At 38.3% G+C, this 16,268-nt stretch overlaps 1 protein-coding gene across 2 annotated transcripts in view; it reads left to right on the top strand.

Moving 5' to 3' along the window:
• The window catches only part of CNTN3 (contactin 3), a 174,464-nt gene extending 158,441 nt beyond the window's left edge, over positions 1 to 16,023 (top strand). For both annotated transcript variants that reach the window (XM_083424905.1, XM_083424906.1), the window contains 7 exons: positions 359 to 429; positions 2,122 to 2,356; positions 2,548 to 2,663; positions 3,650 to 3,836; positions 9,020 to 9,132; positions 11,439 to 11,607; positions 13,469 to 16,023. In XM_083424905.1, coding sequence (XP_083281031.1) covers positions 359 to 429; positions 2,122 to 2,356; positions 2,548 to 2,663; positions 3,650 to 3,836; positions 9,020 to 9,132; positions 11,439 to 11,607; positions 13,469 to 13,566 — 989 coding nt within the window. In that variant the 3' untranslated portion in view covers positions 13,567 to 16,023. The remainder of the gene's footprint in view (positions 1 to 358; positions 430 to 2,121; positions 2,357 to 2,547; positions 2,664 to 3,649; positions 3,837 to 9,019; positions 9,133 to 11,438; positions 11,608 to 13,468) is intronic.
• The last annotated feature ends 245 nt before the right edge of the window (positions 16,024 to 16,268 follow it).

The following is a 16,268-nucleotide window of genomic DNA, read 5'->3' as shown; positions in this document are numbered from 1 at the left end:
CTGTTAACCCAGAAATAGTACCTTGGGTTAAGAACTTTGCTTCAGGATAAGAACAGAAATCGTGCAGCAGCGGTGCGGCAGCAGCAGGAGGCCCCATTAGCTAAAGTGGTGCTTCAGGTTAAGAACAGTTTCAGGTTAAGAACAGACCTCCGGAACGAATTAAGTTCTTAACCCGAGGTACCACTGTACATGCCATGAGATAAAAGAACCCCTCTTTCTTCACTATGCAGGGATCTAAATAAATTTCAATGTCATGATATAGAACTGATACAGTTTCACCTCTGAATTTCTGGGACCATTCAATTAATGCGCCTTCTGTTACATTCATGTGCAGCTAATGTGTGTTTTCCCTGTACAGTGCCTGAGGTACCACCATCTGAAGTGAGTGGAGGAGGTGGCAGCAGGTCTGAACTGGTCATCACGTGGGATGTAAGCGTTCTGCTTGGAATTTATTTCCCAAAAGTTGCCTTATTATCTACTCAATAATAAATTACCCAATAACTGACATAAACGTTCATTTATCTGATACAGCTGACTTGTTCTGTTGTCTTAATATGTATGCTTTTCCTGGCCTCTTTCCAGAATATTATCAGAGCAATATTTAGCTAAGCTTATTATTATAATAATCTCATAGGTTTCAGAGTTAACACAAAAATTAAAATAGCTACTTGGATACTGAAAGTATTTCTTCTCATCAACTTTATGTCCCCAACAAGTAGCATATGTTTTCAGAGTTTTGGTCTGAGTTTTCCTGTAAGATTATTTGACACATAAACAAAATCACACAGATTTATCCCAGTCTGGCTGAGGCCATCTGAAAAATACTCCAGTAGGAGAAACCTGTAGATTGAAAGGGTATGAAGGCCTGCTATTGCTTCCCTTATTGGTATATCCCTTTGATGACAGTGATGACATTGGAAATAGGCTTCTTAAGTCAACGCTCTGTAAAATCCTGGATGTATTTATCTTAATAGACCCAACTTCCAACCTTCTAAGCCTCCACATAGTGGAAACCCAAAGATGGTGTCTCTTACTAAGATTGTCATCCTAAAACTAGTTAGGATTTGCTGTCGAACTGAATGGGACTTGCATCTGAGTAAACACACTTCGAAATTTGTTCGTTTAGAGCTAATGAATGCACCAGTCCTTGGTCTCTTTAGGGATAAAGCTTATTGTATTTCTGTTGTGGCTTTGTTTTATGTTCCATTCATTCCTATTCCCCAGGTTACAATCTTCATTCAGTTAGTGCTCCTTTCTTCCCTTTATAGTTTCTTTTTTTCTAATTCCCACCTTTGTTCCTTTTCCTATTCTCTTCCTTGTAAATGTAATAATCTCTCTTTTGCCATCCATCAGGCTGACTCCCCTCTATCTTTCAAACCCTTTTCAAGCAAGACACTTTCTTACTGTACCTAACGGATGTTATCGCTTCTCTCCCTTTGTTGGTTTCCTGTGTCATCTTTCTTTTGCACCGCACATGTGTTTATTAGATTATAATATTAACTTTCTGTGTAGTTGATTATTATGCTTTTTGTGTTACTGGCTTGGATAGGGAATGGGACCTGATCTGTTTTATATTCTGTGCAGCTCTTAATTAATCATCTGTGCTTAATAAATGACTGACAATGATAACTCGGCTTAATGCTGTATGGAATTTATGCCACTGAATACTGGGGCTGAACTGAATGTCCTCTCTGTGAAACATTTAGTGATAAAAAATACTTGCTAAATCAAGCAATAGGCATGCTTGGTAAAAACCCAGAATGTCGCTGGAAACGGCACTATGAGATCGTGTTGCAGTATTTCCATTGTACAGGGGAAGAATGAGGTGCTCCTAATGGTAAGTCGGGTCTGCAGACTTCCTTGGGATATACTGCTAAATACATGTGCTGGCACATGCATTCCTAATGTGCCCTTGGGTTTCTTAAATTGGATCCCATTGCCCCTTTGGCTAATTTAATAAAAAACTCCAGGAGTCAAGCTTCTCTTCCTCATAACGTTGATTAGACAAATTCTTTTTGAGACCTCAAATAATTCTTTTACTAGATTTTTTATGTTTACATAGCTTGAATACTTTGTTGTTGTTGTTTTAGTATTTTATTCATTTACAATTTTTTTGCTTAGCCCGTTCCTGAAGAATTACAAAATGGTGAAGGTTTTGGCTATGTCGTAGCTTTCCGACCTCTTGGCGTTACAACCTGGATACAGACAGTTGTCACGTCACCTGACACACCCAGATACGTCTTCAGAAACGAAAGCATCTTGCCCTTTTCACCATATGAAGTCAAGGTTGGTGTGTATAATAATAAAGGAGAAGGACCATTTAGCCCCGTGACCACAGTGTATTCTGCTGAAGAAGGTGGGTTTTTGAATCATCTCTTACATACCTGTCGTTATTTCCCATGTCAATGAGTGAAATATAAATATTTGCTTTGCTAGTATCTGTGAAGCCATGTTAATTAGTTGGCCAGTGAGTTCGTTAAGTTTCTCTGTTTTTCCTGATTCCCCTTCCACCCTGGGTTTTCTTATTGTTTTTGTTTCCTAATGCAGAACCCACCATAGCACCTTCTGGTGTATCTGCAAACAGCCTCTCATCTTCTGTAATTGAAGTCTCCTGGGTTTCCATTCCTTGGAAAATGAGTAGTGGGAGATTGCTGGGCTATGAGGTAAAAATAAAACCCTGTGAAAATGTTCCTTTTCCTAGAAGCTAACATGACTGTGATAAGGTGTTTGGGGTTTTTTTTTTACTTTCAAATCATTATTCAGTTGCCTGTTGGAAGCCAAAGCTTGCTGTTAAAATCAGCTGCTCAGTCTTTGCTTCTTTATGGAAAAATGAGTCATGCAAACATCTGGTGATGTACTTTTTTCTCTCCCCCAAATTTTGGAAGGGAAGTTGCTAAACAGGCCTGCTGTTTGAAACTAGAAAGGGAGCTTTCTGCTCCTGAATCTAGGCGAACACATGGCATAGTCACAAATAATCTGTTCTTGGGGAGAGTATAAAAGCCAAATGTAACTATTCCCACTTTTTGTATGTGTAAAACTTGAGCTTTGCCTTATTTCCTGGCCTCATGCCAGATCAATTACTGCAAGCTCACTAAAACTGCATTGAGAATGGAAATCAGTTGGCAGTCAGCTCTGCTTTTGCTATCTGTATATGCCTGCTTGGTATCTACAGCATCTCTTGCTGTTTCTCCAGCAAATATAAGCACCGTACCCAGTTTCCATTAATAAAAACCCAGTTGCATTTAAATACCCATCGTTGTGTTCCTTTCTGCTTTGGGAAAGGTAGTAAAATTGCATGGGCATGATGACTTTATGTAAACTGGTGTTTAAGCTGACTACAAAACAAGCCAGGCGCAAAATTCGATACTGACATTTGCAATACTTAATAGCAGTAGTGTTGTGTGCCCATGTAATGGTAGAGAGCTGCTGAGTAACTGCAATGTCTATGAAAATAGAGCTGTTTCTCTGGGTTTTAAACAACAACATGGGGGGGTCCTTTTCAATACTGTGCTATTTCCCATAATAGTCTGAAAGTAAAATTTCATTCAGACAGTTGGACCTGCTAAGCAATAGGTGATAAACAGCTATATCAGTGTAAGCAGCAAGGTCAACAATATGTTCTAAGTAGCCTACTTTTTGTACCCTTTAGGTGAGGTACTGGAATAATGGTGGGAAAGAACAGTCTTCCAACAGAATAAAAGCCATTGGAAATGAGACATCAGTAAGAATAACAGACTTGATGAGCAACCTTGTGTACTATACAGCTGTTCGAGCATACAACAGTGCGGGAGCAGGTCCTTTCAGTGCCACTGTCAATGCTACCACAAAAAAAACACGTAGGTATCATCACTAGGGGCAGGAGGGGGAAATGTCACAATGGGGTTCCTTTTCTTGCAAGGAAAACAAAATGAACTTTTAATAATGCTACTGTAAGCTCTGTGATGCTTTGGAAGTATGCTTGCTAACCAAATAAGTTTCAATAATAGACCTTTTTTCTATTTTTTTGTGTCTGCTGGGAAGACAATAACACAACTCATACATAATGGGAACAGTGCTTGGACTGTTTTCAGATATAGGCAGGAAACTAGGCTTTTTTATTATTATTAATAAATTTTTATTCAATACAAGTTAAAATACATACATAATCACAACAAAAGAAAATACAAAAGAGAAAAACAAATACATCTATCCAAGGAATTAGAGAATATTTTGTCTCTTTTCATATTTACAGTTATTTATACCTCTGTAAAATGCTATTCATGATAACACAGTGAAATGAAATGTAAGATATCAGAATAAAGAAAAAGGGAACAAAAAGAGAATAAAAAAGTAAAAAAAAAACAGATCATATATGAAATTTTTAAAAAAATAGATAAGCACTCACAATACATAGCCATTTCCCATCTATATTTACATTCAATTGTATAATTTTGTCTTGTCCTTATCTACCTTAAACAAATTGTTTCTTTTGAAAGAAAAAAGAAAAAGAAAAAAAAATGAATTCCACCATTTACCTCACGCGTTTTTAATGATCCGTTCTTCAGAGCCTCTGTTCTTCATATTTTCCCTTTGGGTTTCCTTAATGTCTCACTTTGTATTTTTTTTATATTACGCACAAGGTTATTCTAAACACAACCAGATTTTTGTGGTTATCATTTAAACACTCCCATTGCTTCATAACCATAGTTTTGGATTTTCTCCTTATTATATCTGTCAATTTTGCTAATTCCAGGTACTCGCAAAGTTTCCCCAACCATTCTCTTTTTGTTGGGATGCTTTCCTCTTTCCAGTAGCTAGCAATCAAAATTCTTGCCGCTGTTGTCGCCTATAGAAATAAGTTAATTTTCTCTTTGGGGATATCTTTATCTAAGATTCCTAATAAATATGCCTCTGCCTTTTTTTTATGTGATGTCCTTATCAATTTTTTTATTTTGTCATGGATCATGTCCCAAAAGATTTTAATCTTTGGGCAAGTCCACCACATGTGATATAATGTACCTTTTGTTCTGTTACATTTCCAACTAGGCTTCAATACACTTAAACCAAAGCATTCTCTGTGCACCTGAAACAACATTCCTGTTATACTGATAATCTGGCGGTAACCAATTTGTTGCTCAATAACTTAAACCTTTGGTATTCTAGAGCTACATATCAGTCATGTATCGTTGGAGTTTGGTTTTGATTCCTTTAGGAAGAGGGAAGTCTTTCAAGCTGTGAACCCTGTCACTGCTGAAGAATATGCGTTTCTGTGTGTGTGTGTGTGTGTACACACAAACACACACATCCAACAGTGAAGAATACTGTTTCACAGACTAGTGGGCATGTATACAATTCTGATGTGGGTGATATGCATAATATCACCCACATCAGAATTGTATACCAGAGACAGTGTGGTGTAGTGGTTAAGAGCGGTAGACTCGTAATCTGGGGAACCAGGTTCGCGTCTCTGCTCCTCCACATGCAGCTGCTGGGTGACCTTGGGCTAGTCACACTTCTCTGAAGTATCTCAGCCCCACTCACCTCACAGAGTGTTTGTTGTGGAAGGGAAAGGAAAATGTTAGCCACTTTGAGACTCCTTCGGGTAGTGATAAAGCGGGATACCAAATCCAAATCCAATATATTTGGATTTGCACCTGCTGCATTCTGCCAGCTTTGGACAGGTAAGAGCACAGAGGTTGTTGTTATTACTATTACTGTTACCTACTACTATTACTACTATTGTTAGCATAATTGGAACTCTCTGGGGGGAGCATTCCTATTACTTGCCTTCAATATAGTGGCAATGTTGTGATGCATATTGAAACATAGCAGTATCTTACTGTTGCTACGTGAGATGCAGGATTCTCCTTGAACTGTTGTCTCTTGATTTGACTAGAAATGGGCAAATGGCCCCCATATGGTACTCAGAGTATCTCAGAAATAAACCACTTTGTCCTCCAATATATCAAAAACAAATTGGCTCCTTTCCCAAGGCTCTTGAAAAATGAAGGCATCTCCCCCCACCACCACCCCCGCCGTGCCAAAAGCACTCCCACCTAATGAGCATCTAGTGCTGCTCTCGCTGCCACTCAACTTCAACATAAATTTGTATACAGTATAACTCAGATGGATTAGATTATTCCTCTAGGTGTTAAGATGGAGGTTAGAATTAGCATCAAAATCTATAGTTTAGAAATCTGAAATACCTGCCCTCCCTGGTGGTCAGAGGACTCTACTCCCTAGTGGTCATTTATTTTTTAATTTTATTTATTTGAAGGTTTATAAACTGCCTCACAGCCAAAAGATACCAAAGCAGTGTTCAGTAAAAGAAAGTTAGATAAAATATAGAGAATGGTGTACAAACTTAGTAAACTGATTGTCTAATTTTAGCCGCCTACACACACACACACACACACACACACATACTCAATACACACATTGCGATCATGTTCAGATTTTAAAGTTGTTGCCTGGTGATTGAGAGATTGGCAGGTCGTCCATATGCAGAGCGTCCAGGGGACTGGGATGGGGAGGTCATGGGAGAGGGAAGTCACCAATTTGCCTTTTAAAACTTGGTTTTACTGCTGGCAGATCAGGTAGAGCCCAGTACAGAGTATCAGTTCTTCAGAACTACTTAGGTGTTCCCACAGATATGCCGGTAAATTTCACTTTCAGGAATTTAGTCTTATTAGAACGCTTGGGGGCGGGAGGAAGCTAACCAATCCAGTTTAATTTCTGACGCTCTCAGATTCAGCATGAGTTTCAGCATTCTCATCATGGTCTATTATTGGACAGTGGGTCCGTAATAATTGAGGCTCTCTCCTAATTGCAACTTTCTGATGTGATGTGGAGAGATGGAAATGTATATTTCAATATAGATTTGGGAACCAGTGAAGAGGCTCGTAGAAATTAAGCAAGGAGAAACTAGTAATGACCCCTGCGGCTGAACACGGCTATTCAGGTTATGATGTTACAATTCCGTAGTAATTGAAAAAGTAAAATCATTTTCAATGACCTTTGTCTTTTTAATTATAATCCTAATGTAAGATTGAAAACTGCCTATTTATCTTATAAAGGTTGAAGCAAGTCAAGGGCACATGCTACAGAGCTGATTATCTCTCTCCACCCCTGCTCATCCCTGCAGTAGGCACTGGGGAAAATGGAAGTTCCCCTTTCATGCTTGCTTCCCCTTCCTTAAAAAAAATTGAATGCTAAGTCTGAAAAACACTTCCATGCAGGACTATTAATAATTAATTAATTAATTAATTAATTAATAATAGTCCTTGTGGTCATAATTAATTAATTAATTATGACCACGATACGGGACTGATGTCCATATCCCCCACTTTCTGATCATCCTCACTCTGCTCAGCCAAGAAACAAGGTCCAGAATGTTAGCCTGCCCTATGCAATCTACAGGTCTGCAATCACAAATGGGGCAGAGCCACTGGCCTAGCTCCCCAGCAGGTTGGTCACTTGTGTTTATTGGGGAGGTGTGGGGCAGTGGGAAGCCATGCTTCCGCCAGTATTACTACACCATGCTGGCTTTCCCACCGCCTCACCCATCTCCCTCCCAGGAAGCAACAGCCACCCACCCAGCGGGAAGTTAGTGCAGTGAGCCACTTCTGTCTGCAGTTATGGCCGTGCCCTGCACTTCGCAGCTTGAGCAACCAATACACATTTCCCCAGGAGAACATTACATATAACAAACCACAGCATAGATCATTAGCATGCTTTGAAATCAATGCCGCAACAGCCAGGCTTAGCCATTTATCACTTTAGCGGATACTAATATAATTATCCTGCAGTTTTAGGAGATAGTGATTTGTTACAGAAGCTCTGTGGCTGAAAACCCGGATAGGAACGAGCCGAAAATAGTGGTGGTGTGTGTTTGTTTTTCTGAACAGTTTAGGCAGTATCTAAAAAGCAGCCCCACCCTTAAATATTTTTGTTGAATGGAGTGCATTCACCTATTGTTGAGTTGTTAACCTCTCTCAATTGACTGTGTTTACCCTCAGTTTACATAAGCTCATAGACTAACCTGATTGGCTGCACAACACTCTGTTGGAAATGTTTGCTACGTGATCAGCAATCACATAACTGAATGGAGATGAAAGAAGCCTAATAAAGGCTAATAAAGGCTAATAAAGCCTAATAAAGGAGATGAAAGAAGCCTAATAAAGTCTAATTAAAGGAAGGCTAATAAAAATGCTGCCAAAGCAGCAGCCAACAGAGAACAATGACACGAAACAGCGATGTCTAAATTTCCTGGAAGCTGAAATGTTCAATACATCTCTAAACAGAGGTTAAAATTTCAAAATTGGGCTAATAGGACCATTTACGCTTTATTTGTGTGAGTGCGCACACTAACTTTAAACAGTTAGAAACACATTCAAGTTCACCATCTCTTGACTGAATTAAGCAGTTCTCATTACTACCCAAAATGACAGCTTAATAAATAACAGTTTGTTTTTCTTTGACTTTGAATTTACTTTTCATTTTATTTTCTTAAAACTAATAGTTACACTTTGAAAAGCAACCCCATTGCAAATTCCACCTAAACAATGTTCTGTCATGGTTTGATTGAGTCTTTAAAATGGTCTCTTTTATTTGTCGCAATTTGTAGGGTTCCTTTACTAATCACTTAAGAAAGAACAGAAAGGAGTACAGCAAGAATGAGACCTCCGTGTATACGGCGGTGTAGAAGTTGAATAAATAAATAAATAACCAGATCCCCCACTAATGAAGTACATGTAACAACAACAAAACAAAAAACAACAAAAAGTTGCAGCATTTTATGCTGATACTTCGCTTTGAGGATATTTAATGGAAGGTCCAAAGTCATTTTAAAACATAATATTTACATGCCTCTCCATATTTAAGGAATGGATCTAGAGTATAAATGATATGGCTCTTTGTGAAAGTGCTCCTACATCTAACATGTCATGACAGTCAATTTACCTGGGTTGTTATTTGCTCGCACGTAATAAATCTCTAATGCCAAGTAAATTAAAATCATGTTTTCATTATGCATTTCAAGCACCCAGCCAGCCTCCAGGAAACGTTGTGTGGAATGTTACTGACTCCAGGGTCATGCTGAATTGGGAGCAGGTGCATGCAATGGAAAATGAGTCAGAAGTCATTGGTTATAAGGTAAGTAACCAGCAAGACTGCAGTGATACCGTTCAGAATGCTTGCTTAGAAACAGGCTGTTTGTATCAGTGCTGGGAAATACTCCTTTTCCACTGATTATCTTTTTTATTAAAAAAAACACCAAAACCCTCCTGTAATATAAAATGTAGGGCGAAACGAAAATATGTCAGTAACCAGGACTTAATATCTCCACAACCTCAGTTCTTAGGAAACTTGTATAGGATTTGGCTGCTTCATTTATTTATTTTCTTACATTTATATTCCATCTTCATGGAGCCCAAGGTGGCATGCAGTTGGTCTCCCATTCAGGCCCTGACCAGACCCACATCTCCTTAGCGCCAGCAAGCTGGTGGTCTTATGTGCCTTCAGACCATACATGTAATTTTGATCGTCATTGCTAAAATACACTACCAGTTTGTATGGGTGTCTTATTTCCCTTCGGATTCGCATACCTCTTTTTAAATCTTTACGTTTGTCCCCTCTTTGAGCCAAGTACAACCTATGAGCTTTTCCTTCCTCAGTACACTGCACACACTCAGTACGGTGTATGAAACCACATAGAGTAGTACCAGCAAGTAACTTGCTTGTGGCCTCAGAGTAATCATCATTTCTAAGCAGGGATATTTTTTTATCCATTTCACCAGTCTAACATCCAGCACTCTGCCTGTTATACTACATCATGGGTAGGCAAACTAAGGCCCGGGGGCAGGATCCGACCTAATCGCCTTCTCAGTCTGGCCCATGGACGGTCCAGGAATCAGCATGTTTTTACATGAGTAGAATGTGTCCTTTTATTCAAAATGCATCTCTGGGTTCTTTGTGGGGCCTGCCTGGTGTTTTTACATGAGTGGAATGTGTGCTTTTATTTAAAATGCATCTCTGGGTTATTTGTGGGGCATAGGAATTCGTTCATTATTATTTTTTTCAAAATATAGTCCGGCCCCCCACAAGGTCTGAGGGACAGTGGACCGGCCCCCTGCTGAAAAAGTTTGCTGACCCCTGTATTGCATCAATTCTTTGGCAGTGTCAAATGCTCCTGCACACATTCATCGGTATCTTCACAGCAGGCTCCCTTTCGAATGCTCTAATTAGCAATTGAATTAGGCCTAGAACAGGGAAAACAACCACTTAAAATGTTTTCCTTTGTTTAAAGAGCCGTACAATTTTGTGCAGAAAATCCCAGGCATTCGCACTTCTGGCTGGAAAAAAAAAAAGATTTGGAAAGGACATCATTGTGTGTTCCATTAGCTGCACAGGTCATTATGGACTATATGCCTAAGATTTTCTGCACTAGCCCTTAAATTATACAGTTTATCATGCTTGATGCCTTGCAGCCATATGGGTTTGCTCCATTCACGGTAATTAATTCTGCAACAGATTGGGAACACGCAAAGCCCAGAAGAGTAACCATTGCACAAAATTTTCACACAACTTCATACCTTTCTCTCTCTATCCTATCTTACCCCGATCCCAGTTTCTGATTTAGTATCAGAGTGGAGAATTACCCACAGAGTAAGCGATCTGGGAAGAACCAGTGTGCGCAGGTGTCTTTCTCTAACTATTAATAACACTAATTATATTGTTTTTGAGTATTCCAAAATTCATTGCAGGTGACATGTGGTTTAGGTTAGTTTTCAGCTTTTGCTTTGTCAGCACAATTTTTTTAAAAAAAGAAAGAAGGGGGGGGAGAATTTTCACTAAAATCTGAACTTCTGTATCTCATGAATGGCCTTAGAAATCCCAATTGCCAAAATCACTTATTTGTTAATTGCATCTTGCTGTGAGGTTTATTGCAGTGGAACGCAGATGTTGTTATAACTGCATGAAATTATTTTTTTTAAAAAAAACCAGCAAGAAATATTCAGTTTAATTCGAAGGTAGAATAATGACTTACTACATACAAACTTTCTCTCCACATAGCCCATAATTCTTCACTTTCTTGTGTGCTTGACACTCCAGTATCCTGACCCTATTTATTGCTTTGAGTCATTGATCAAGCTAATGGCAAGCTCCAAATAGAGTAATAATTTATAGACGACCCCATTACTGAGAAACTCAATAGAATATATTATGTATTCGTTGTTGTGTATTCTTGCATTCTAGATCAAAGCTGTGATAAAGGTACTTGACTGATGCTGTATACTTTCAGTGCCTTGGAAGAGATTAGGTAGAATTCCGTAGTGTGCTATGTCTCCCCCTTCTTCTTGTGTGTGTCCCCCCCCCTTCCACCTTAAAACGACATTAAATGTATCATGTTAGATGAAATAACATCCCTGAAATTATCAGCTTTCTTTTCCATATTTCAGATTTTGTATCGGACTAGCAGTCAAAACGAGCTCAGTGTCCTTATGACAAACAGAACATCTGCAGAACTTCTGCTCCCTTTAAATGATGACTACATTATAGAAGTGAAAGCAGTGACTGATGGTGGAGACGGCATTAGCAGCGAACAGATTAAAATTCCTAAACTAGCAAGTATGTTTACTAGATGCTGATGAATGGAGTTTCATCATAAGTAGAACATTACGGTTTATCTTTAAAGACAGAGTTGATGTGAGATATGAATTTCATTTGGTGGAAGAAACTAACTTAACCCTTTGTCATGAAATTGCTTCAAAGCAAGGTCACATTCACACCGTACTTTTGAAGCACTATGGTGCCATGTTAAACCGTCATTACTTTCCCCAAATAAGTATGGGAGCTGCAGTTTCTTAAGGCTGCTGAGAGCTGTGTGGGGACACCTATTCCCCTCACACATACCCAGCTTCCAAAGTTCCCTGGGAAAGGATTGCTTGTCAAACCACTCTGAGAATTGTATTCTAGGGTGTTGTTATACAACGGAATCTTGTAAATATAGGCTTAGATTTCAATTTCATTTCACTTTCAGTTTGTATCCTGCCTTTCTGGGATACAAGCGGAAGACACAACAAAATAGGCAACAAAGATCACACGTGTTAAACTCAGAATTATAGGTGAAGAGGCACATAATTTGGTGAAGTCAATATCTTGGAGGGAAGCAGATGACATGGAGGCCCACTGCTCATTAGATTTAAATTGAGACTAGTGGAAAAATAGGAACAACACAGGCCTATCCAATCAGCAAACTGAAGGCATTGGACCATGTGAACAGCATGGAAAAATTATAGATGATATTGGTGCTGGGGGTTTATAATCTGCTGTACCCCAGCAGAGAAATACAGGTAAATCTCAGTTGCAATCCATTTAACTTGAACTCAGCAAAAAGTTGTTGGGCAGTGCTGTTTTCGAAATTGAGTTTATATTGATTAATAAAAGGGTGGGGTAGGGGATTTATGCACTACATTAATGTTATGAAAAAGAACCCAATTAAAATTCTTCATGTTCCTATGCATGACAAATTGCATTCAGTTGAGCTAGTAAATTACCATGTAAATTAGACAGCGGTATGTGTGTAGGAGAATCAGTTTTTAATTTTTCAGTCTGTTTTTCAGAATTGAAGATAGCTGAATAAATATTCCAAATATTAATTTGTTTCAATTGTTTTTAAAGTATATACAATATATCACTTCTCAATTGTTTGTCTAAGATCAAGGGTAATGATTCTATACAATAGCTGGACAGCATAACGTCATTCAGGGGAAATGTAAAGCTATTTCTTAATAGCTCCTGGGAACTATTGGAACATTGTCCTTACAAAAGTCTATGGGAACTAATCCATTGCAAATGAAGCTTACCAGTCAGTGGTCCCAATAGAACAAATGGCTCTACAAACTCAGAAGACCCCTCTTTTTAGGTGTTCCTTCACACTTCAGCTGCTCCCAAGCCAACCTAGAAACATGTTTCGGATTCTGCCTATATGGGTGCTCTCCCCAGTTACAAACAGGCAGTTGATTGCATTTTCCAGAGGATTTGGTGCTACTTTACAAGACAGAAATATCTATTATGATTTTATTTATTTTAAATAGTTCTAAACCAACCTTCAGCAAGCAGCTTTCATGCTGGTGTGCAATAAACATGCCATGTCACTGGGCAGAGTCCCATACCGATATGAGAAAATGTCAGTAAGGGAAAATGCAAATAGGTCCCTGGCCTATATACACAGCTACCTGAAAGAAAGGCTCATTGAATTCCATCAGTTTTACTACTAAGTAGACATGCAGTGCATTGCACTGTAAGTGCATAAAGCTATGGCATATGGAAAGGCACTTCTGGAGATGAGCAGTTGGGGAGATTTCTAGGATGTAAAGCAGTAAGCACTAGTGAGAGCCGAAAGACAGGGTTGTATTTTGGGGTGGGAGGGCTAAGAACATGCATATTTTGCTTTCCAACTAATCATATATTTTCCCATTTGTTGTAGGTATGGATGCAAGAGGTTCTGGGGCAGCAGTCTTAAATGGCCTATCCAGCTGTATGTCAGTAACACTATACTTTATCTTTAAAGTGGTATTGTGTTGATGCATTTTCACAGATAGGTGAAGGCCAGGTGAATAATTTACTTTAAAAGTGCTTTTTAAAACAACAATAGCAACAACTACAAATGGTGGTTATGCATGGATCTGCTACCATTGATTTTAAACACTTTCTATGAATTTCATTCAAAAAATAAAATAAAGAGCAAACCATATACATATTAAACAGTTCCTTCTAAAGGAATATAAAATGCCTTAAAATGTAATGAACCAAAGGACTTTACACATTACATGCTTCAGAAATGAAAAAAAATAAGAGGATGCACATTGCAAAAAACAAAACAAAAAAGATGCGAGAGTTCCATTTTCCAAGCAAGCAATTCGGAATTATTTTAATGTAAATTGCAACAAAATCATACACATACACAACAGATGGAAGATACAAACAAATCCGTATCTTTCAGCAGTATCTGATGGGAAACGGAGTTATTTTCTAAAAGCCTCACAATGGTGAATGGTAACTGGATAACTATCATTCTGGCCTTTTGTTTTATGTCCTTTTTTCTTACTAATTAAACACCACAAATATTTAGTTTACTATTTAAAGTCCCCCTTGCCCCCATTTTTTTTGTACCATCTACATGAATGTTCAACTGCTTGTTCTTATTTTGTTTTAAAAAAAATAGATTTAAACAGTCAAGTTCTTTATGGTTTTTAAGCTTTTTTCAATCGTAAAAAAGAGGAAACTTTCTTCTAGATGCTGCACTGATGGAAGCTCTTAGAATTTTGTTTTTGAAGGATTGTATGTCTGTACAGCATCACATAAGAAGTGCCTCCTAGATTGGGCCAATTGGGCCCATCTAGCTGAGCATCCTGTCCTCACAGAGGCCAACCAGATTCCCATGGGAAGCCCAAAATCAAGACCCTAGCACAAGAGCACCCTCCCCACTTGTGATACCCAGCAACTGGAATCACAGTTTGAGTATCAAGAGGCCCGGGGCTTATTTTCACCCTGGAGCACTTAATGGTCCTTGGCCTTGTCTACCAGCCTGCATTACTGCAGGACAGAGTGCTCCTCTTTGAAATTACGAATCAGCAGTTTTAGCTTAGCATTATAAAAGTACAACGATCAAACCTCCTAGTGTAGGGGGTGCGAGAATGTTCTGGAATATCAGGCATTACTTGGATTCCAGTCTTTTCACCCAGCAAGTATTACTGCCAAGAGAGGAGCGTTCACTACAGAAAGACACGGCAAATAAAATATTACCACTAGCCCTTAATACGGACCTTCTTCCGTTTTCTATTCAGCTAAAATTGGTAGCTGTAATATTGTTCAGCGATGCAACAATTACAGCATCTTGACCCTAACAGAAAAGCCTTCTGTCGCATGAGTTTAGACTTTTCCTAATATGTTCAGTACACTATAAGATATCCTTACATAGCTTCCTTTAAGATAGGCTTCCTTATTCTTTCTTTGTAACCTATAACTCCTCCAGTTCCTTATATTTTGACATTCTTCTCTTTACATCATATTTACCATTGTATTTTTTAAAAAATAAAATAAAAAATAAACACAGATGAAGTGCCCAGAGTAGAACATCACATTTTTGGTGCAATGCACCAGAGCCTTATAGCCAGGGAATATTACCGCCCTAAATTATTTGTGGTGTATCTGAATATGCAGCCCTAAATCTGTTGCCCTTCTATATACCACTGCTACATTTTATGTCTCGTTCATTGGATGCTCTTTGAATATTAGTCCAGCTGCAATTTATCCACTTTTTAGAATGATCCTGGATGATAACAGCTTCACTGCCATTTTCTTATTTATCAGCAGAGACTTTTGTTAGTATCATTAACTGGACTGTTTTAAATCAACATTTTCATAGCAATGGGTATAGGTATATATATAGAGAGAAATCTATTCTTGGTACATTTGAATGACTACAGTTTCAATGTTTACACAATTTTCATCTCAAAATTTCTTTTTCACACTTACTCCTGACAGGTGTCAGCCATAGAACAATTCAGATATCACTCTAAATTTTATTATGCATTCAGATAATATATCATCATACAGCCCAAACTTTAAAACACTCCTTTTCCCAGTGTCTTGGGAAAATCTGTATATATTGTACATAGTAAAAGAACATAAATAGTTACTTGCTCTTCAACATGGCAAACTACTGATGCTTCCAAACACTTTCCGATAGGTGGGAACAAACTCCTTTTTTGTGTAATTCATACTCATGCAATGAGAGGTGAATCTGTCATTCTTGCTATAAGAAAGTTATACATCATGTTCCTGTATTGCCATTGTCATGACCATCCTCTTGAATTTAAATCCTTGCTCTATTGTCTCTATGAGATGTGTGCAGAGTATTTTGTTTCATATTGAAAAGTTTTATCAATTTCCCCTTCAACTCCTAGCTGTGTGTGTATATCCTATGGTTATCTGTATGTATTTTTTTTATTCTAATAAAATATTTATAACATTGAAAAATGCCTGTTGTACATCCTGTTGCTATAGAATCACAGACATTTCGTATTAACATTGCAGGCATGTACAGGTCTATTCCTTATGCTCGTAAGAATAGCCTGGCAAATGACACTTCTCTCCTTTTCTGTCCATAAATGAGTTAAGCTGGAGTGTTTTGATTTAAGCCAGTGGTTTTTAAACTGCATTTCCAAGAACTGTGGCATTCTAAATTCCCTCAATGAGCTGATCAGTACTGAGACAATTCCTGA

The sequence above is a fragment of the Podarcis tiliguerta genome (assembly GCF_965153285.1).
Source record: "Podarcis tiliguerta genome assembly, chromosome: 2".
Classification (NCBI taxonomy): Eukaryota; Metazoa; Chordata; class Lepidosauria; order Squamata; family Lacertidae; genus Podarcis; species Podarcis tiliguerta.
Note: the sequence above shows the minus strand (reverse complement) of the source record. Positions and strands in the feature narration are given on the sequence as shown.